This window comes from Chiloscyllium plagiosum, unplaced genomic scaffold, assembly GCF_037043375.1.
Source record: "Chiloscyllium plagiosum isolate Xiang-an unplaced genomic scaffold, Cpla_swu_hap1 HiC_scaffold_1, whole genome shotgun sequence".
Classification (NCBI taxonomy): domain Eukaryota; kingdom Metazoa; phylum Chordata; class Chondrichthyes; order Orectolobiformes; family Hemiscylliidae; genus Chiloscyllium; species Chiloscyllium plagiosum.
The window spans coordinates 161,600,081-161,622,182 of NW_028270139.1; the positions used below are offsets into that span (position 1 = coordinate 161,600,081).

General features: G+C 42.6%; 1 protein-coding gene across 2 annotated transcripts in view; it reads left to right on the plus strand.

Annotated features, from left to right (window-relative positions):
* LOC122549998 (exocyst complex component 6B) overlaps window positions 1–22,102 on the plus strand; it is a 697,687-nt gene that overhangs the window by 73,198 nt on the left and 602,387 nt on the right. Inside the window, exon 1 of one of the 2 annotated variants that reach the window (XM_087991883.1) lies at window positions 1,482–1,819. The exons of the other annotated variant lie outside the window; for it this stretch is intronic. Coding sequence (XP_087848009.1) covers window positions 1,779–1,819 — 41 coding nt within the window. The 5' untranslated portion in view covers window positions 1,482–1,778. Of the gene's footprint in view, window positions 1–1,481; window positions 1,820–22,102 lie in introns of those variants that run through there. 2 annotated transcript variants of the gene reach the window in all.

A 22,102-nucleotide genomic window follows, 5' to 3' on the forward strand; every position in this document is an offset into this window, starting at 1 on the left:
CATGCTGAATGCTTCCAATATTGTTAAATAGCTCTGCAAAATGAATGCTTTTTCACCTTGTTAACCCATTACGTTGCCTTCAGCACCCCATTGTTAACTGCAAGTTCCTGTCTGATCTGAGTCATGCTCAGCTGAACTTCTTGTTTCACAAAACTCAGAACTTAATTCTTTCCCCACCTGCTGATACCTTATCCACATTCTCAGGTTGTTCAAAAAGGTTTCCAAATAGATCCACATTTTCAGTGCAAAATTTCTGGAAATCATATGGAAGACAAGGCAATTTGGTGCGTACTGCTGTGAAGCAGAGCAATTTAGTCAGCTGCCCAATCCTGTAAGGAAGCTCGAGTAACTCAAGTGGGACTATTTGGAGGCTGTTCAGAAGACATAGGTTAGCCAAGGTTGAATGGCCTCATTTTATGCTGTGACATCATACCCATTTAGTTCCATTCCTCTGACATTTTGGCATACTATTAAATGTTCTTAGTTTAAATATTTATTCATTTCCTTTTTAAATGCTGTAATGGATTATCCTTCCTCTGCTGTTCCTGGCCAGGCTTTGTTTTTAAACATTAATTCTGATTTCTCTCCACAGATGCTGCCAGACCTGCTGAGTTTTATCTGGCATTATCTGCACTTCTTTGGGGTTTTTTTGCTCATCGGAACATAGTACTTAGGGGTAGGAGTAGGCCATTTGGTCTTTTGAATCTGCTTTGCCATTGAACAAGATTAGAGCTGATCTGATTATGGTGTCAACCCCATTCTCCGATAGCCCCCACCCTCCTTACCCTTGGCTCTTCACTTAATGCCAACTAAATGCAGGCCTTTCAAACGTTATGTGCTTGAATTAAAATTTGAGAGTGATCTTGACAGCCTAATTAAGGAGTAATTGTTTCAGTGGTGTAAGGATCAGTCAGCAAAATTCATAGGTTTGAGAAGATTGACAAATGAACAAGAGGCAACATAAGGAAACTTTTCTTTTTGCACAGTAAGCTGCTATGATTTGGAAAGCATGTCCTGAAAAGATGGAGGGAACAGATTCAGTTGCAGTTTAAAAAGGATGTTTGACTGCAAGACATTTACAAAGCTGTGAGGAAATAGCAGAAGAATGGAGCTAATTGGAGAACACTTTCAAAGAGCTGGCACTGATATGATGGGCTGAGTCGGTTGTGTTCTGTATGATTCTGCAGTCTTCCTATGTTGAGGGATACTGCTTGTGGCGTATGGCTATTTTTTTTGTTGGCTCTGTGATGTATCATCTTCTCTCAGATAGTGGAGATGATTCATTTTGCGCATGCATGTAAGCGCATTAGACTGCAGTTTGATGTTATTAGTGCTGGTGCTGTCCTGTCTCTATTGTCTTACTGTTTGCCGCCTGTGATATCGATGACTTCCTCAGTGCCTGCCAATTGAGGACACGAGCCTTGGCGTGGGCTGTTTAGTATTACGTGGGAACTGTGCTGAAGGAGATTGTCCGTGATTGCTGGTGCTGTTTGAATCCTCAGCTCTCACAGTCGACATGCTTTGGTGACCTTCCCTGCATGTACTGCGAAGTATATCTGAGAGAACAGTGACAGTCAGTGTGTATAAGTATTTGGAACGCCAGGGTCAGGCCAGTGTACTTCCTGAACTAGTCAAAACAGGACTTGGGAATTTATTGGATGATCGTAAACATCAGCAGGCTTAAGCAAAATAACTCATGATCAGCTGCCTTGCGACAGCATCGATAAGCAGAGACAATATAATATAACTCATAGCTATCTTCAGTTAAAGTCAGTCCCATGGAGTACAACGGAACAGGATCATTAGAAATGCCTAGGTGGTGAGTACAAGTATTCTTGAATCAAGTAATTTTTTTTATGATGTGCAGCACTTTGTCATAATTTCATTATTTTGAAGTCTCTCAGCAATGAGTAGACTAAGGATGGGCTTTTGCCTGAAATGTCGATTTTGCTGCTCGTTGGATGCTGCCTGGATTGCTGTGCTCTTCCAGCACCACTGATCCAGAATCTGGTTTCCAGCATCTGCAGTTATTGTTTTTACCTCTTAAGGATGATTTTAGCCTGTTGGAAATTTGTCTTTATTTAGGCCAGTTGTATGCAGGAACTCATCACTGTGCTTCAGTGTGAGAAACCTGAAAATAGCATGATTCTGATTTGCCTGATTTAGAGTTCTATTTCCCGTATGGGCATGGTCTCTGACACTGATTGCAGAGATCTTGGGCGTTGGTAGTTTTCGTATTCTTGCACTTTTACTTGACAATAATATGAAATTAAGTAGAGTTAGATTTGCAGGATCAATAGCGTCCTTACATAGCGAACCATTAAGGTACAACTGATATGGTGAGAGACTTCTTTGGTTCCTATATGCAGGCGGGGAGCCATGGGATGGTATGCGGGTGCAGAGGCTATCATACACTCCCCCCCCTCCCCTCCCATGCATAAAAATATCTGGTGGATGTCAGCCTAGAATTCAGAATCTGACTTCTGGTCCCTATTCACCTGGATTGGCTGGAGTAGGATTTTAAAATTAAGAGACGAGCAGTGTTGATATTCTCAGAGATTTGGGGGTCCTTGCAAATGAATCAGTGAAATTAGCTTGCAAGTTCAGCAAACACTTCGACAGGCAAAGTTTATATTGACCTTTATTGCAAAGGTAGGATCAAGGAAGTCTTATGTAGGATTTTGATGAGATCACACCTGTGATACTGCGCATAGTTTTGACCTTGTAAACCAAGGACAGATATTCTTACCTGAGTTGGGTTTCAACAAACATGCACTAGGTTGATTTCTTGGGTGAGAGGTTTCTTCTATGAGGTAGTGTTGAATAGACAAGAATTGTATTCTTTGCTGAATGCTGAGTGACTGTTTCCTGACTAGATTGTCAAGAACAAGAGGTCATAGTCTCAGTTTAAGAGGATGGCCAATTTGCATTGATATGAAGAAAACTTCTTCAAACAGAAGGTTGTTCTCTATCCCAGAGGACTTTGGATATTCAGATGTTGTGTATATTCAAGGTTAAGACAGGAATAATTTTTGTAACTTGGGATTGAAGTACATCGGGGTAAGGTTAGAAAGTTGGGACAGAAATTCAGTGATAATTTCATTAAATGTCAGAGCAACTCAGTGTGATGTATAACATGAAGATTTTGAGTTCAGATTTCAGCCCATAATCTGAGCAGTGTCGTACTGAAGAAGTGCTCCCAAGATCCCAGGAGGAGTGGAGAAGAGGACTTTTTTGTTAGCATCCTAGAAGATAATTTTCCCTGAAACAACCCCATAACAGATTACCCAGTTATTCTCAACATGTCTGCGGGAGCTTGTGATGTTTAAACTATTGCATTTCTTCCTTTGTAACAGTGACTAGATTTCAAAATACCGAATTGACTATGAAGCATATTGGGAGGTTCAGTGTTTCTGTAAATATATATTCTTTTACTTTGAAATTTGTAGTTGCCTTGCTCCTTTCCATAAAATAGGATAGTACAGAAGAGACCCTTCGACCCATTGACTCTAAACCACCGCTAGACCATTCTCTCTGATTTATCTTGTCTTCTATGACTTGCACTGAGTGTTTGCCCTTCATCAAGGTTTCACCATGTACTAATTGCCCACATATGTTCTAGGCTGGGGATTTATAATTTCAAGTTGAAATAAGCAACAAAACATTCTGTGAAAAATACAAACTACTTGTACTTCTTCAGAGCCTAATGTTCTAGCCACGGTAGTGCAAGGTTCTATTTTCATAGAGAAGAGGGATATGTAAAGTATTATGAAACATTTCAGATATGGGAGTATTGAGCAAGTTAAAATATTTCTAATTTGGTTTCAATTTTCTGTTGAATTGTTTTGCTGATCAAGCTAAAAATGGAAATGTTTGCAGATGGAGAACCTAAATAAGAACATATGAATCAGGTGCAGGAATGGGCCATTTGTCTCCTTGAGCCTGCTCTGCCATTCAATAAGATTGTGACTGATCTGATTAATCCACATTACCTGCTGTCCTTGATAACATTTCACCCACTTACTTACCAGGAAGTTAACCCTGCCTTAAAAATATTCAAGGACTCTGTTTCTAATGCCTTTTGAGGAAAAGAGTTCCAAAAATGTATGCCCCTACGTGAGAAAAACAATTCTTTGTTATATGGATGACCCCTTATTTTGAACCAGTGACCCCTAATTCTAGATACTTCACATGGCAAAGCATCCTTTCCACATCCGCCCTATCCACATTCCTCAGGAACTTGCTTATTTCAGATAAGTCGCATCTTATTTCTAAACACTGGTGGATTCGTGCCTGGCCTGTCGAACCTTTCCTTATAATTTAGCCTGGTTTTCCTAGCAAAGTGGATGACCTCATATTTTTCCACATTGTATTCCATCTGTCATGTTCTTCCCCACTCATTAAGCCTGTCCAAATCCTCCAAACAATATTTCACGTCTTCCTCACAACACATTACAACTTATGGTATTATCTGCAAATTTTGCTGCCAACTCGAAATTATTGATAAGCATTGTGGTACCCTACTAGTCACAGCCATTTAATCAGGGGACTCCTGCAGTACCTGCCTGGTTTTCTTGGACTGCCTTTTGAGTTCTCAAAATAGACCCTGGCAGGCGGACACTGACCCACTTAGAATGCCTATCCCTTATTCCCGTTCCTGTTTCTGTTCCTTGTCAACTTCCCAAGCAGGTCTGTAATTACCTTTCACTTCATGAAATTCAGCTAACAATCCCTCATAAAATCCATTGTCAGTCGGCTTCCAAACATTCATGCAAAATAACATCTAGAAGCAGTTCCCTGTCCACCACATTAGTCATCTCTTTAGGAAAAAAAATCAAATTCTTCAAGCATGCCATACCCTTTAAAAACTCTAGATCTTCTGAAGGTTCTCAAGATGTGTCTCCACTCTGTCCTTAATTATGTTCTCTCTCAGTTCCCTGACAAGAATTGTGAGGACAGTAAGAAATTGGGACAGGAAGGCTGTTTGGCCTTTCAAGCCTGCTTCATCATCCAATAGGATCAAGGCTGATCCGACATTTCTCATGTCCTCTTTCCTGTGTTTTTCCTGTAACGTTGATTACCTAACTGATCAAGAATCTATCTATCTCAGCCTTAAGTATACACAAGGACTCTGCCCTCACAGCTCTCTGTGGCCAGGAGTTTCAAAGACTTTCAACCCTCTGAGAAAAGAAATTCCTCCTCATCTCAGCCTTAAATTGGTGCCTGTTAATTGGCACCTCTTAATTCTGAGACCAAGCCCTCAGAACCTTCTGAGGAAGGGTTACCGGACCCAAAATGTTAACTTTGATTCCTTTTCACAGATGCTGCCAGCTCTGCAGAGCTTTCCAGCAACCTCTGTTTTTATTTCTGATTTACAGCATCTGCAGTTCTTTCAGTTTTTATTCAGTATCCAACATTCGCATAGCCTTCCTGACTGCTGGCTGTATCTTTGTGCTAGCTGTCTGTGTTTTGTGGGTTAGTTAGTCTGTAAGATTAGTCTAAAGGGGTTAAACTAGTCTGGCAGGGGGGTTGGGATCGTAAGCAGTACTGAGATGGGAGAGTACAGAGTCTGGTGCAAAGGTTAAAGAGAGCAAGTTAGATTACAAGGTAGGCAACAGCATGGCAGGGAACAAGGGAAGACAGATGAATTAAATTTCAATGCAAGAGGTCTGACAGGTAAGGAAGGCAAAAGTGAGGACTGCAGATGCTGGAGATCAGAGTCTAGATTAGAGTGGTAGTGAAAAAGCACAAAAGGTCAGGCAGCATCCTAGGAGCAGGGAAATTGATGTTTCGGGCAAAAGCCCTTCAACTTCAATTTTCCTGCTCCTCAGATGCTGCCTGACCTGCTGTGCTTTGACAGGAGAAGCAGATGAACTCAGGGCTTGGATGGAAACATGAGCTTGGGATATCAATGCTATTATAGAAACATCGCTGAGGGAGGGACAGGACTGGCAGCTCAGTGTTCCAGGGTACAGAAGCTATAGGAAGGGTAGAAGAGGGGAGCAAGAGAGGAGGGGGAATGATGTTTTTGATTAAGAAAAAATTCACAGCAGTACTTAGAGTATAAGACCATAAGACATAGGAGTGGAAGTAAGGCCATTCGGCCCATCGAGTCCACTCCACCATTCAATCATGGCTGATGCGCATTTCAGCTCCACTTACCAGCGTTCTCCCCGTAGCCCTTAATTCCTCTAGACAACAAGAATCTATCAATTTCGGCCTTGAAGACATTTAGCGTCCCGGCTACCACTGCACTCCGTGGCAATGAATTCCACAGGCCCACCACTCTCTGGCTGAAGAAATGTCTCCGCATTTCTGTTCTGAAATGACCCCCTCTAATTCTAAGGCTGTGTCCACGGGTCCTAGTCTCCTCGTCTAACGGAAACAATTTCCTAGCATCCACCTTTTCCAAGCCATGTATTATTTTGTACGTCTCTATTAAGTCCCCCCCCTAATCTTCTAAACTCCAACGAATACAATTCCAGTATCCTCAGCCGTTCCTCATATGTTAGACCTGTCATTCCAGGGATCATCCGTGTGAATCTCCGCTGGACACGTTCCAGTGCCAGTATGTCCTTCCTGAGGTGTGGGAACCAAAACTGGACACAGTACTCCAAATGGGGCCTAACCAGAGCTTTATAAAGTCTTAGTAGTACATCTCTGCTTTTATATTCCAACCCTCTTGAGATAAGAGACAACATTGCATTCGCTTTCTTAATCATGGACTCAACCTGCATGTTTACCTTTAGAGAATCCTCGACTAGCACTCCCAGATCCCTTTGTGCTTTGGCTTTATTATATTCCGAAAGAACATCTAATGAAGTGATATGGGTGGAACTGAGAAATAAGAAGGGGTGATCACTTTGATGAGATTGTACAATAGGCCCCCAAAAATCAGCAGGAAATTGAGGAGCAGTTATATAGGGAGATTAGATTAGATTAAATTACATTACATTACAGTGTGGAAACAGGCCTTTCGGCCCAACAAGTCCGCACCGACCCGCCGAAGCGCAACCCACCCATACCCCTACATTTACCCCTTACCTAACACTACAGGCAATTTAGCATGACCAATTCACCTGACCTGCCCATCTTTGGACTGTGGGAGGAAACCGGAGCACCCGGAGGAAACCCACGCAGACACGGGGAGAACGTGCAAACTCCACGCAGTCAGTCGCCTGAGGCGGGAATTGAACCCGGGTCTCTTGCGCTGTGAGGCAGCAGTGCTAACCACTGTAGGATATGCTAAAGAATAATAGGGTTGTAATAATAGGAGATTTTAACTTTCCACACATAGACTGGGATTGCCTTTCCTGCTCCTTGGATGCTGCCTCACCTGCTGTGCTTTTCCAGCACCACACTCTCGACTGGGATTGCCATAGTGTGGAGGGCTTGGGTGGGGAGTAATTTGTTAGGTCTGTTCAAGAAAACTTTCTCAATCAATATGTAGATGGGATAGCTCGACCTCCTCTTGGGAAATAAGGCAGGGCAGGGTTAGTGGGGGAGCACTTTGGGACCGGTGACTATAGTTCTATTAGTTCTGAAATAGTTATAGAAAGGGATAGGCCTGGTCCACAAGTTCAAGATCTAAATTGAGGCAAGGTCAATTTTGATGGTATTCGACAGGAACTTTCAAAAGTTTATTTGGGGAGCTGTTCGCAGGTAAAGGGATGTCTTGTAAACGGGAGGCTTTCAAAAGCAAGATAACGAGAGTTCAGGGATCGCAAGTCCTTACTAGGGCAAGGCTGGCAGGAGAGGGAACACTGGATAATTAGAGATATTGAGGCTCTGTTTAAGAAAAAGGCATTTGTGAGGTATAGACAGCTGGGATTAAGTGAATCCCTTGAGGAGTATAGGGAGTGTATGAGTACACTTAGAGGGAAATCCTGAAGGCAAAAAGAGGACATGAGATACCTTTTGCAGATGGAATAAAGTAGAATCCAATTAATCTACAATTCAGGAGACAATGGATCAATGAAGCTGTCTATGTGTGGAACCACAGGAGATGGGTGAGATCCTAAATGAATATCTTGTGTCAGTACTTAACCATGCAGAAAAACACGAAAGTTAAGGAATTTGGAGAAATAAATAGTGATGTCTTGAAAAGAGTGCACAGTACAGAAGAACTCCTAGAGGTTTTTAAACACAAAAAGGTAGGGAAATCGCTGGCACATGATCAAGTGTTTCCTCGGACATAATGAGAAGCTAGGGAAGAAATTGTGAGGCCCCTAGCGGAGATATTTGTATCATCGGCAGCCACAGGTGAGGTACCAAAAGACTGGAGGGTGAAGAAATATTGTGCTGTTATTTAAGAAAAGGCTGCAAGGAAGAGCCAGGGAACTACAAACTGATGAGCCTGACATCAGTGATGAGTAAGTTGTTGAGGTGTTTTTTTAAAAAAGTTAATTCATGGGATGAGGGCATCGCAGACTCGGCCAGCATTTATAGTCCATCTCTAATTGTCCAAAGGGCAGTGAAGAGTCAACCACATTGCTGTGGGTCTGGAGTCACATGTCAGCCAGACCAGGTAAGGATGGCAGTTTCCTTCCTTAAAGGACATTAGTGACCCAGATAGGTTTTTCTGACAGTCAACAATGGATTCATGATCATCATTAAACCCTGAATTCCAGATTTTTTATTGAATTCAAATTCCACCATCTTCTGTAGCAGGATTCAAACCTGGGTCCCCAGAACATTACTTGGGTCTCTGGACTAACAGTCCAGTGATCATACCACTGGGCCCATTGTTTCCCAGTTTGCTGAGACACAGGACCTACATAAGACCATAAGACATAGAAGCAACTATTAGGCCATTCAGCCCATCGAGTCTGCTCTGCCATTCAGTCATGGCTGATAAGTCTCTCAACCCCATTCTTCTGCTTTCTCCCCATGACTCTTGACCCCCTTGATACTCAAGAACTATTTATCTTAGTCTTAAATATTCTCAGTGACCTGGCCTCCACAGCCTTCTATGGCAGTGAATTCCATAGATTCACAACTCTCTGGCTGAAGAAGTTTCTCCTTATCTCTGTTCTAACAGGTCTTCCCTTTACTTGAAGGCGATGCCCTTGGGTCCTAGTCTTCTACCAATGGAAACATCTTTCTGATGTCTACTCTGTCCAGGCCATTCAGTATTCTGCATGCTTCAATTATAAACCCCCCCCACCCCGGCCCACAGTCTTTTTAATCTCCATTGAGATTCCTCATATGCTAAGCTTTTCATTCCTGGGACTGTTCTTGTGAACCTCCTCTGAACATGTTCTGGGCCAGTACATCCTCCCTAAGATATGGGGCCTGAATCTGTGCACAATACTCCAATCACCAGAGCCTTATATATTCAAATCCTCTCAAAATAAATGCCATCATTGCATTTATTTGATTTCCTTACTATTGACTCAACTTGCAGGTTTACCACAAGAGAATCCTGGACTAGAACTCCCAAGTCTCTTTGCACTTCAGACTTCTGAATTTTCTCCCTGTTTGTAAAATATCCATGCCTTTATTCTTCCTTTGTCCACTCTCCTAACCTGTCCAAATCTTTCTGCAGTCTCGCTGCCTCCTCAATGCTACCTGTCCCTCTACCTGTCTTTGTCTCATCTGCAAATGTAACCAGAATGTCCTCAGCTCCTTCATTCAGATCATTAATGTTTAAAGTGAAAAGTTGTGGTCCCATCACTGAGCCTTAATGGTAAGGTCCTAGGGAGTGTTGCTGAACAAAGAGAACTTGGAGTGCAGGTTCATAGCTCCTTGAAAGTGGAGTCGCAGGTAGATAGGATAGTGAAGAAGGCGTTTGGTATGATTCCTTTATTGGTCAGAGTATTGAGTACAGGAGTTGGGAGGTCATGTTGCGGCTGTACAGGACATTGGTTAGGCCACTGTTGGAATGTTGCGTGCAATTCTGTTCTCCATCCTATAGGAAAGATTTTGTGAAACTTGAAAGGTTCAGAGAAGATTTACAAGGAAATTTCCAGGAAATTGGAGGATTTGAGCTATAGGGAGAGGCTGTACAGGCTGGGGCTGTTTTCCCTGGACCGTCAGAGGCTGAGGGGTGACCTTATAGAGGTTTACAAAATTGAGGGGCATGGATAGGATAAATAGACAAAGTCTTTTCCCTGGGATCGGGGAGTCCAGAACTAGAGGGCATAGGTTTAAGGTGAGAGGGCAAAGATATAAAAGAGACCTACGAGGCAACTTTTTCACGCAGAGGGTGGTACGTGTATGGAATGAGCTGCCAGAGGATGTGGTGGAGGCTGGTACAATTGCAACATTTAAGAGGCATTTGGATGGGTATATGAATAGGAAGGGTTTGGAGGGATATGGGCCGGGTGCTTGCTGGTGGGACTATATTGGGTTGGGATATCTGGTCGGCATGGACAGGTTGGACTGAAGGGTCTGTTTCCATGCTGTACATCTCTATGACTCTATGACCACTTGTTACCCAGCTGCCATCCTGAGGAGGACCCTTTTACCCCACTCTCTACTTCCTACCAGACAGACAAATTTCTATCCATGCTAGCACCTTGCCTCTGACACCGTGGGGCCTTATCTTACTTGGCAGCCTCCGGTGAGGCACCTTGTCAAAGGCCTTCATGAAGTCCAGATAGGTAATACCCATTGGCTGTCCTTGGTCTAACCTATTCGTTACTTCCTCAAAGAATTCTAGCAAGTTTGTCAGACATGACCTTCCTTTGATGAAACCATGCTGATTTTGCCCTATTTTACCTATACACTTTCAAGTATTCAGAAATCTCATCCTTCATAATTGATTCCAGGATCTTACCCATGACCGACGTTAGGCTAATCGGTCTGTAATTTTCCGTCTTTTGCCATTCTCCCTTTTTAAATAAGGTATTCCGTTAGTGATTTTCCAGTTCTCTGGAGCCCTCCCTGATTCTAGCAATTCTTGAAAGATCACCACTGATGCCTCCACTATCTCTTCAGCTATCTCCCTTAGAACTCTGGAGTATAGTCCATCTGGTGCAGATGATGTGTATGGAAAAGCAAGCAATGATTAGGGATAGTCAGCATGGCTTTGTGTGTGGAAAATTGTTTCTCACAAATTTAATTGAGTTTTTTGAAGAGGTGACCAAGAAGGTAGATAAAGGCAGGCGATTGATGTTGTCCACAAAGACTTGATCGACTTCAGCCTTTGACAAGGTTCTGCATGGTAGATTGGTTAGTAAGGTTAGACCACATCGGATCCAGGTGGAGCTGGTCAACGGGATACAAAATCGGTCTGACGATAGGATTGTTGTTCAGACTGGAGGCCTGTGAGCTGTGGTGTGTTTCAAGGATGGGTGCTGGGCCCACTATTCATCATTTATATAACCGAGAATACAGGAGGCATGGTTAGCAAGTTTGTGGATGACACTGAAATTAATAGTATAGTAGGCAGTGAAGATGGTATCTAAGATAAGAACAGGATCTTGATCAACTCGGCCAGTGGTCCGAAGAATGGCAGATGGAGCTTAATTCAGGTAAATGTGAGATGTTGCATTTTGTGAAGACAAACCAAGGCAGGAGTAACACAGTTAATGGTAGGGCCCTGGGCTTGTTGTTGACCAGAATCCAAGGAGTGCAGGTACACGGTTCCTTGAAGGTGGCGTCACAGGTAGACAGGGTGGTGAAGAAGGCATTTGGCAAGCTTGCCTTAATTGGTCAGAACGTTAAGGACAGGAGTTGGGTTGTCACATTACGGCTGTGCAGACATTGGTAAGACCATATTTGGAGTACAGGTACACCATTCTTTATCCAAAATCCTTGGGGCCAGTTGTTTTTCAGAATTCAGCAAATTACCTAACAGCAGATGTGCTTGTGAATAGTATGAGTGCTGAGGCACAATTGCAGCCTGCCAGTGCTGGGCCACGCCGCCATGTCACACCTGAGTGATGTGGTTCAAGTGGGTATGGAGTTGGATCCCCTGTTTGCACGTCAAAATGACGCTCCACACTCCATGAAAGAATTTCGGATTTCAGAATTTCGGATAAAGGATTGCGTATCTGTCCTGTGTATAGTTCTGATCACCCTTCTAGAGGAAGGATGTTACTAAACTGGAAAGGGTGCAAAAACATTTCCAAGGATGTTGCCAAGACTGGAAGATTTGAATTATAAGCAGAGGCTGGATAGGCCGGGACTCCTTTCCCTGGAACATAGGAGGCTGAGGGGTGACTTTATAGAGGTTTATAAAATCATGACGGGCATAGATAAGGTGAATTGCCAAGGTCTTTTCCACAGAGTAGGGGAGTCCAAAACTAGAGGGCATAGGTTTAAGCTGAGAGGGGAAAGATTTAAAATGGACCCGAGGGGGTAACATTTTCATATAGAGGGTGGTGTGAACATAGAACAAGCTGCCAGAGGAAGTGGTAGAGCCAGGTTCAACTACTTGATTTACAAAATTATTTGGCCCTACATGGGTAGGAAATGTTCAGAGGGAAATGGGCTAAGCACAGGCAAATAGGACTAGTTCAGTTTAGGAAAACTTAATGGCATGGATATGTTAGGCTGAAGGTTCTGTTTCTCTGCTGTATGATTCTATGATTCTGAAATTCTTTGATTTAGTTGTGCCACGTTTTTTCAAACCACCAATATGTTTTGAAATGTAGTTAATACTGTAATATAGAAAACTTGGCAACCAATTTTCAGTCAGCAAGCTTTCACAGAGAGCTATGTGATTATGTTCAGAAAAGATATGTCATTTTGGTTTGGGATAAAAATTTTGCCGGTACAATGAAGATAACTCTAATAAGTTTTATAACTTCTTAGAATATGCTCTTGGAAAGTATGATGAAATCTTTTATATCCACCTGAGAGGAAAGATGGCGCCTTGGCTTAATATTGCTTCTGAAATACATCACCTGCTTTGGTGTAACACTTCCTGAGTGCTGCATTGAATTGTCTACCTGGATTATGTACTTGGGACACTGTAATTTCTTCCATAGCTTCACAAGTTTATGACTGAATTATATAATTAGTAAGATATTCAATCAGCTTTCTGTAAGTTGAATTGAAAGTTGAGGGAGTTCCACCTCTCAGTTGTTGTAGAACCTGGAGTTGCTGAGTAAACGGCTGGGTGACTCCGGGCAAAGTCAGCAAATTGTGCTTCTGTTGAACAAACAAAACGTAAACCACTTGGTTTTTTTGACTTGCAGAATATATGACAAACTGTCTTCTTGCTTTCAAAACTGAAGTGTAGTTTGTTTTAACCTAATTTTCTGCAACAAACCATTGTTGAAGCAGAATTAACAACCTCACGTAAAAGTGATTTCTAGAATTTCTTGAATGAGAGAAAAGTGAAAAAAGTATGGAGAGTGAACAGGGGACCTGGATATTACTAAAAAGTTGCTTCTATCCTCCTGATTTCCCCCCCCCCCTCACGGCCACTGTCAATTTATCCTGGATTCTTAATCTTGGATGCTCTTTTGAAGCTCCTTTGGAAAAACCACCCATGAACAAACTTCAGGTCTCTTCCTTCTACAACGTTCTCTGCTGCTTTCTATTTTTTAATGGTCAAATCTCTGTAAAGAGTCTCGAGATGGCTTTCTATTTTAGAAGCATTGTAGAAAGGGAATTCTCTCAGCTGCTGCAAAGTTATGAAACTGCATGACCTAAAAATGCAAGATCAGTGGGGGCTCTAAATAAATTTGCAAATCTATTCAGTTAAATTATTTGCTGCTGAAGGGTTCAAATCTCAAGAGGTTAGTCTGAGAAAACAGAAAGTAAGATGGGAATTCAGCAGAAGGGGACTGTTTGAAGTTGAAAAGACAGTGGGAACATGGATAGAAAATTGGGATTAGAATAGGAATTTGGTGAAAGGACTGGAAGGAAGCATGCAGTGGTGTTAGTGATGCATTGCAGCAACTCCCCAAGGCTCCTTCAACAGCATCTTCCAAGCCTGCAATGCCTACTGTCTAGAACAGGGGTGGGGAACCTGTGACCTCAAGGCCATTGTGTGTGGCTTTTTGAATGAATCCAAATATTGCAGAACAAATCTTTTTTATTCATATGTTTTTTTTTTCATCCTTTATTGTTTTTATTTTAATCTTAAAATGAATGTATTTAAAATACCGGAGAGTAAAAGAAAATTCAACGAAATAATCCTCACAGACTGACCGCTCCAATTAAAAAAAATGTGAATTTTGAAGAATATATAATTGAAGTTTCTTGGATGCTGCCTTATTCGATTACAACTAACATAATGCGGCCTTCCAACATGAAAAGGTTCCCCACCTCGGTCTAGAATGACAAGAGCAGCAGATAAATGGAGTAGACCACCTGCAAGCTCCCCTATGAAGCCACACATGACCCTGACTTGGAAGTATGTCATCATTCCTTCATGTCACTCAGTCAAAATCTTGGAATTCCCATCCAAACAGCTCTAAGGGTACCTGCAACAGGAATAAAGGAACAGGAGTAGGCCATTCAGCCCCTTGAGCCTGTTCTGCTATTCAATGAGATCATGGCTGAATTGTGTCCTAACTCCATATAACTTGTCTTTGGCTCATTTCCGTTTGGTTCATAAAAATAACCAATATTTTAAATTAGCAATTGATCTAGCATCATCTATCATTTGTGGAAGAGAGTTTCATACTCCACCATCCTTTGTATGGAGAACTGCTTTCTAATGTCTTTCCTGAATGGTCTCATCCTAGTTCATGGACTATGCCTCCTAGTTCTAGAATACAAAGAGACTGCAGCAGTTCAAGAAGGCTGCATACTCTGATCGTATGAAAGATAATGAGGGTGGACAATAAACTAGTAATACTCTGTGAGTGAATTAAAATAAATCCCCTGGAGTTGTCATTAGGATCACTCCTCCTTTTTGAATAAAAATAACGTGCTTTTGTGTCAGTAATGCACAATTTCAAAGTTTGCAAACCATCAGGTGAGGTTGTCTTGCAGTAGAATTGCTACTGGACTAATAATTCTGAGATCCAGACTAATGCTCTGGGAACATGCATTCAAATCTGACTATAGCTGGTTGAATCAGTAAGTTGTTAATTTCATTGTAATAAATTAATATAGCTGAAATTTAATGGTAGCCATGTAACCATTGTCATTTGTCATAAAAATCTATCTGGTTCACTATTGTCCTTTTAGGGAAGGCAAATTTACTATCCTCATCTTGTCTGGCTTATGGAATGACATCTTACAGACATTAAATTATTTAAAGTTGGGGAATGCTCCAGAGAGGTTATTGAAGTTTCCAGAACAAGTAATTGGACAGTAATGGAAATGGTCAGAAATCTAACTTCAGGTACAGTAGATGGGAATGGGGTCAGTCAGTGCAGGACTGAAGGTGTTGTATTTAAATGCATGCAGTATACAAAACAAAATAAATGAGCTTGCGGTGCAGATTGAAATTCGCAGATATGATGATGTGGGTGTCACAAAGACATGGCTGCAAGAAGATTAGAGGAGAAAGTGAGGTCTGCAGATGCTGGAGATCAGAGCTGGAAATGCGTTGCTGGAAAAGCGCAGCAGGTCAGGCAGCATCCAGGGAACAGGAGAATCGACGTTTCGGGCATAAGCCCTTCTTCAGGAATGATTCCTGAAGAAGGGCTTATGCCCGAAACGTCGATTCTCCTGTTCCCTGGTTGCTGCCTGACCTGCTGCGCTTTGCAAGAAGATTAGGGCTGGGAACTAAATATCCAAGGATACACATCCTATCAAAAAGACAGGCAAATAGACAGAAGGGCAAGGTTGCCTTGAAATTAAGTTAAGAAATGAAATTAAATCAAAAGCAAGAAGCTATATAGGGTTGGAAGGCAGAGAATCTGTGTGGGTAAAGTTGAAGAATTGCAAAGGAAAAAAAAACCTGATGGAAGTTATGTACAGGCCCCCTAGACAGGATGTGGTGCAGAAAATAAACCAGGAGATAGAAAGTATGTAAGAAAGGCACTATTACAATAATCATGCGACTTCAATATGAGGGGGAATGGGAAAATCAGGTTGGTAGGGGAACCCAAGAAAAGGAATTTGTGGAGTGTCTGTGCGATCGTTTTTTGAAGCAGCTTATGGTGGAGCCCACTAGGGAACAGGCAATTCTGGATTTGATGAGGTGTAATGAGATAGTCTTGATTAGGGAACTTAAGGTGAAGAAACCTGTAGGGTTCGAGAGGGAAAAGCTGGAATCAGCTGTAATGGTATTATGATTGAGTTAAGGTAACTACAAAGACATGAGGAGGAGCTGGCCAGAATTAATTGGAAGGGGAACCAGCAAGAAATATGGTAGAGCAACAATGGCAAGAGTTTCTGGGGATAATTCTGGAGGCACATCAGAAATTCATCCCAAGGAAGAAAAAACGTACCAAGGGGAGGGTGAGGAAACTGTGGATGATAAGGGAAGTCAGGGACAGCATCACTGTCTTATTCTGTACGTGGCATCTTTTATTCTTTGTTTCAGTTATAAAGCTGTTTTTTAGTGTCTTAAACTACAGGCAAACTACAACATTATTATCCCTTGAATAACCTGTTTGGTACATAACTGCACACAACTTCTTTTGGCTTTCCGGTGCTTATTCTCCATTCAATTCCTTGCCTGGAAATTTTTTTTTACAAATTATGTTTGTATCTTCACACAATTTTACTGTTTGCATGTGTTACATACAAATAATTGTTGTTGGTGTTACACTTCTAAGACGAGGAACTAATGTTTTCACAAAATTTGCCAGTTATTTACAGATTCCCCTCTTTGGGTTAACTCCTTCATTAAACTACTCTTTCTTATATCCATAGTGATTCCCAGAGAAGGTTCTAATGTTTTGCAATCTGGAAAAATAAAAGCAAAAGACTAAGCTTTACAATGTGGTGGAGATTAGTGGGAAGCCAGAGGATTGGGAAACTCTTAAAAACCAGCAGAGGACAAAGAATACAGCCTTAAAGTGGGGGGAAGATGGAATATGAGAGTAAGCATCTCGTAATATGAAAGGAGATTGCAAAGGTTTTTTAGATCTATAAAAGCTAAGAGAGAGTCAAAAGTTAGACCACTGGAAAATGAGGCGAGCGAAGTAGTGATGGGAAATGAGGAACTGCACAGGTACTTTGCACCATTCATCAAGGTGGAAGACATCAGTAGCACGCCAACATTTCAAGAGATTCAGGACAGAGGTGAGTGTTGTGGCCATTGCTAAGGAGAAGGTACTGGGAAAGCTGAAAAGTCTGAAGGTGGATCAGATGGACTCACCCTAGAGTTCTGAAGGAGATAACTGAGGAGATTGTGGAATCTTTCAGGAATCACTGGAGTCCGGGAAGGTCCCAGAGGAGTGATAAATGTTGAGTGAAACTCACCTGTTTAAGAAGGGAAGAAGGAGGGCAGGAGATGGGAAATTATAGGCTGGTTAGCCTTAATTCGGTTGTTGGTAAGATTTTAGAGTCCATTGTTAATGATGAGATTGCAGAGTATTTGGAAGTGCTTGGTAAAATGTAGCTGAGTCATCATCCTTTGTCAAGGTGATGTCATGGCTGAGAAATCTGATAGAACTGTTTGAGGATGCAAAAAAAAAAGTTAGACAAAGGAAAGGCAGTCGATGTGGTCTCTTTGGATTTCCCAAAGGCCTTTGATAGGAGGCTGGTCAATAAGAGAAGAGCCCATGGTGTTAGGTGCAAAATACTGGCATGGATAGAGAATCGGCTGACTGGCAGAAGGCAGAGAATGGGGATAAAGGCATCTTTTTCAGGATGGCAGCCAGTGATTAGTGGAGTTTGAGTGGGGTCAGTGTTGGGACCACAACTTTATACATTGTTGATCTGGATGAAGGAACTGGGGGATTTGTTGCTAAGTTTGCAGATGATATAAAGACAGGTGGAGGGACAGGTAGTACTGAGGAAGTGTGGAGGCTACTGAAGGACTTGCACAGGCCAGGAGAGTGGGCAAAGAAGTGATAAATGGAATACAATGTGGGAAAGCCTGAGGTTACGCACTTTGGTAGGAAGAATAGAGGTGTAGACTATTTTTTAAATGGGGAAAGGCTTCAGAAATCTGAATCACAAAGGATTTGGGAGTCCATGCAGGATTCTCTTACGTTTAACATTTGGTTGTTAGGAAGGCAATTGCAATGTTAGCATTCATTTCAAGAGGGCTAGAAAACAAGAACAGGGATTTACAGCTAAGGCTGTATAAGGCTCTGGTCAGACCACAGTTGGAATATTGTGAGCAGTTTTGGACCCTGTATCTGAGGAATGATGTGCTGGCGTTGGAGGGGGTCCAGAGGAAGTTTACAAGAATGATCCTGGGGATGAAGGGCTTGTTACATGAGGAGTGGTTGAGGACTCTGGGTCTATAGTTGATGGAGCATAGCAGGGTAAGGGGGAGGTTAGGTCTTATTCAAAGGTATTGAAAATACTGAGAGGCCTGGATAAAGTAGACATGGAGAAGATGTTTTCAATAGTAAGAGAGACTAAGATCTAAGGGCACAGCCTCAGACTGATCGGACATCCCTGAGATGAGGGGGAGTTTCTTCAACCAGAGGGTGATGAATCTGTGGAACCTTCACTGCAGAAGGATGTGGAGGTCAAGTCATTGAGTGTATTTAAGATAGATAGGTTCTCGATTCGTAGGGAGATCGAAGGTTACAGGGAGAAGGCAGGATAATAGGGATGAGAAATATTATTAGCCATGGAGCGACAAGATGGGCCAAATGGCCTAATTCTGCTCCTGTATCTTAAAGTCTTAGATACCAGATACTAGTATCACCATCCTTTGTTATGACCTGTCCTACCAGCAAAACTTCTCTGCATGCGCACTATTGTGGTACACAGTAGGGATGGAGTTGCTTGGGAATCTTCAATTGACTCTGGACCTCTGAAGTTTCATGGGTCTGGAAAGAGCAGAAGAGAGCAGATGATGAGGAAGGCAGAGAGGAGACAGGTGCAAGAGACCCCGGGGGAAGTACCTGTCAGGAACAAGTTGAATCTTTTGGAAACAGTAGAGATAGATGACACTGCCAGTCCGCGAGGTGGCCAGGTCTGTCAATCAAAAGTTGGCGCGGAGGCAGAGCCGTGGTAATAGGGGACTCCATCGTGAGAGGAACTGACCGGGGTTTTTGTGGCAGCAGGCGGGACTTAAGGATGGTGTTGCCTTCCTGGTGCCAGGGTTAAAGACATCACAGACAGAGTGCAGAAAATCCTCAAGGACGAAGGTGAAGAGCCAGAGGTGGTGGTACATGTCGGCATAAATGATGTCGGGAAGAAGAGGAGGAACATAGTACAGCGGGACTTCAGAGAACTAGGAAGAAGGCTGAAAAGCAGGACATCCAGAGTGGTTATCTCCGGTTTGCTTCCAGTTTCTTGGGCTGGTGAGGGCAGAAACAGGGAGATAATGGACTTGAACGTGTGGCTGGGGAGCTGGTGCAGGAAGCAAGGATTTAAATTCTTGGATCACTGGGATATGTTTTGTGGTAAGCATAAATTATACAAGAGACCTTAATAGGTTAGGGACCAGCATTCTGGCAGGCAGGTTTGCTACTGCAACACAGCTATGTTTAATCTAAGTAGCCGGGGGGAGGGGACAAACTGGACGTTTAAGAAGGAAATTGAAGGGAAAGTTAGAACAAAGGAAGTCAAGAAAGACAACTGTATCAATGAGGCAAAAAACTCAAAAAGGGATCATGCCGTAAGGATGAGTCAAATAAGAGCTGATGGGAAGGGTGAGGGCAGTAACAAATTAAAAATACTATGCATGAATGCATGAAGCATTAGAAATAAGATGGATGAGCTTGAGGCTCTTTTGGAAATTGGTAGATACGATATTGTGGGGATAACTGAGACGTGGCTTCAAGTGGACAGGGCCTGGGAAATGAATATTCAAGGCTACACGTGCTATCGTAAGGACAGACTGACGGGCAGAGGGGGTGGGGTGGCCATGTTGGTAAGGGATGATATTCAGCCCCTTGCACGGGGGGACCTAGAATCGGGGGATGTAGAGTCAGTGTGGATAGAGCAGAGAAATTCTAAGGGTAAAAAGACCCTCTTGGGAGTTATCTACAGGCCCCCAAACAGTAGTATGGATGTCGGATGTAAGTTGAATCAGGAGCTGAAATTGGCCTGTCGCAAAGATGTTACTACAGTTGTTATGGGGGATTTCAACATGCAGGTAGACTGGGAGAATCAGGATGGTATTGGACCTCAAGAAAGAGACTTTGTGGAGTGCCTCCGAGATGGATTCTTAGAACAGCTGGTGCTGGAGCCTACCAGGGAGAAGGCAATTCTGGATCTGGTATTGTGCAACGAACCAGAATTGATCAGGGACCTCGAAGTGAAGGAGCCATTGGGAAGTAGTGACCATAACACAATAAGCTTCAATCTGCAATTTGAGAGGGAGAGTGTACAATCGGAAGTGACAATGTTTCTGTTGAATAAAGGGAATTATGGAGCTATGAGGGAGGAGCTGGCCAAAGTTCAATGGTGCAGTACCTTAACAGGGATGACAGTGGAGGAACAATGGCGGATATTTCTGTGTATAATGCAGAAGATGCAGGATCAGTTCATTCCAAAAAGGAAGAAAGATCCTATGAGGAGGCATGGGTCGCCGTGGCTGATGAGGGAAGTTAAGAAACATATAAAGTTAAAAGAGAAAAAGTATAACATAGCAAAGATAAGTGGGAAAACTGAGGACTGGGAAGCTTTTAAAGAACAACAGAGGATTACTAAGAAGGAAATACGCAGAGGAAAAATGAGGTACGAAGGTAAACTGGCCAATAATATAAAGGAGGATAGTAAAAGATTTTTTAGGTATGTGAAAGGGAAAAAAATGGTTAAGACTAAAATTGGGCCCTTGAAGACAGAAACAGGGGAATATATTATGGGGAACAAAGAAATGGCAGAAGAATTGAATTGGTACTTCAGATCTGCGTTCACTGGGGAAGACCCAAGCAATCTCCCTGAGGTAACAGTGGCTGAGAGGACCTGAACTTAAGGGAATTTATATTTGCCAGGAATTGGTGTTGGAGAGACGGTTAGGTCTGAAGGTTGATAAGTCCCCAGGGCCTGATGGTCTACATCCCAGGGTACTGAAGGAGGTAGCTCGAGAAATCGTGGATGCTTTGGTGATTATTTTCCAGAGTTCGATAGATTCGGGATCAGTTCCTGTGGATTGGAGGGTGGCTAATGTTGTACCACTTTTTAAGAAAGGTGGGAGAGAGAAAGCAGGAAATTATAGACCAGTTAGTCTGACCTCAGTGGTGGGAAAGATGCTGGAGTCTATTATAAAGGATGAAATTACGACACATCTGGATAGCAGTAACAGGATAGGTCAGAGTCAGCATGGATTTATGAAGGGGAAATCATGCTTGACTAATCTTCTGGAATGTTTTGAGAATGTAACTCTGAAGATGGACGAGGGAGATCCAGTAGACATAGTGTACCTGGACTTTCAGAAAGCTTTTGATAAAGTCCCACATAGGAGGTTAGTGAGCAAAATTAGGGCGCATGGTATTGGGGGCAAAGTACTAACTTGGGTTGAAAGTTGGTTGGCTGATAGGAAACAAAGAGTAGTGATAAATGGCTCTATTTCGGAATGGCAGGCAGTGACCAGTGGGGTACCGCAGGGATCCGTGCTGGGACCGCAACTTTTTACAATATATGTTAATGATATAGAAGATGGTATTAGTAATAACATTAGCAAATTTGCTGATGATACTAAGCTGGGTGGCAGTGTGAAATGTGAGGAGGATGTTAGGAGATTACAGGGTGACCTGGACAAGTTAGGTGAGTGGTCAGATGCATGGCAGATGCAGTTTAATGTGGATAAATGTATGGTTATCCACTTTGGTGACAAGAACAGGAAGGCAGATTACTATCTAAATGGAATCAATTTACGTAAAGGGGTAGTACAAAGAGATCTGGGTGTTCTTGTACACCAGTCAATGAAGGTAAGCATGCAGTTACAGCAGGTAGTGAAGAAGGGTAATAGCATGCTGGCCTTCATAACAAGAGGGATTGAGTATAGAAGCAAAGAGGTTCTTCTGCAGCTGTACAGGGCCCTGGTGAGACCACACCTGGAGTATTGTGTGCAGTTCTGGTCTCCAAATTTGAGGAAAGACATTCTGGCTATTGAGGAAGTGCAATGTAGGTTCACGAGGTCAATGCCTGGAATGGCGTGACTATC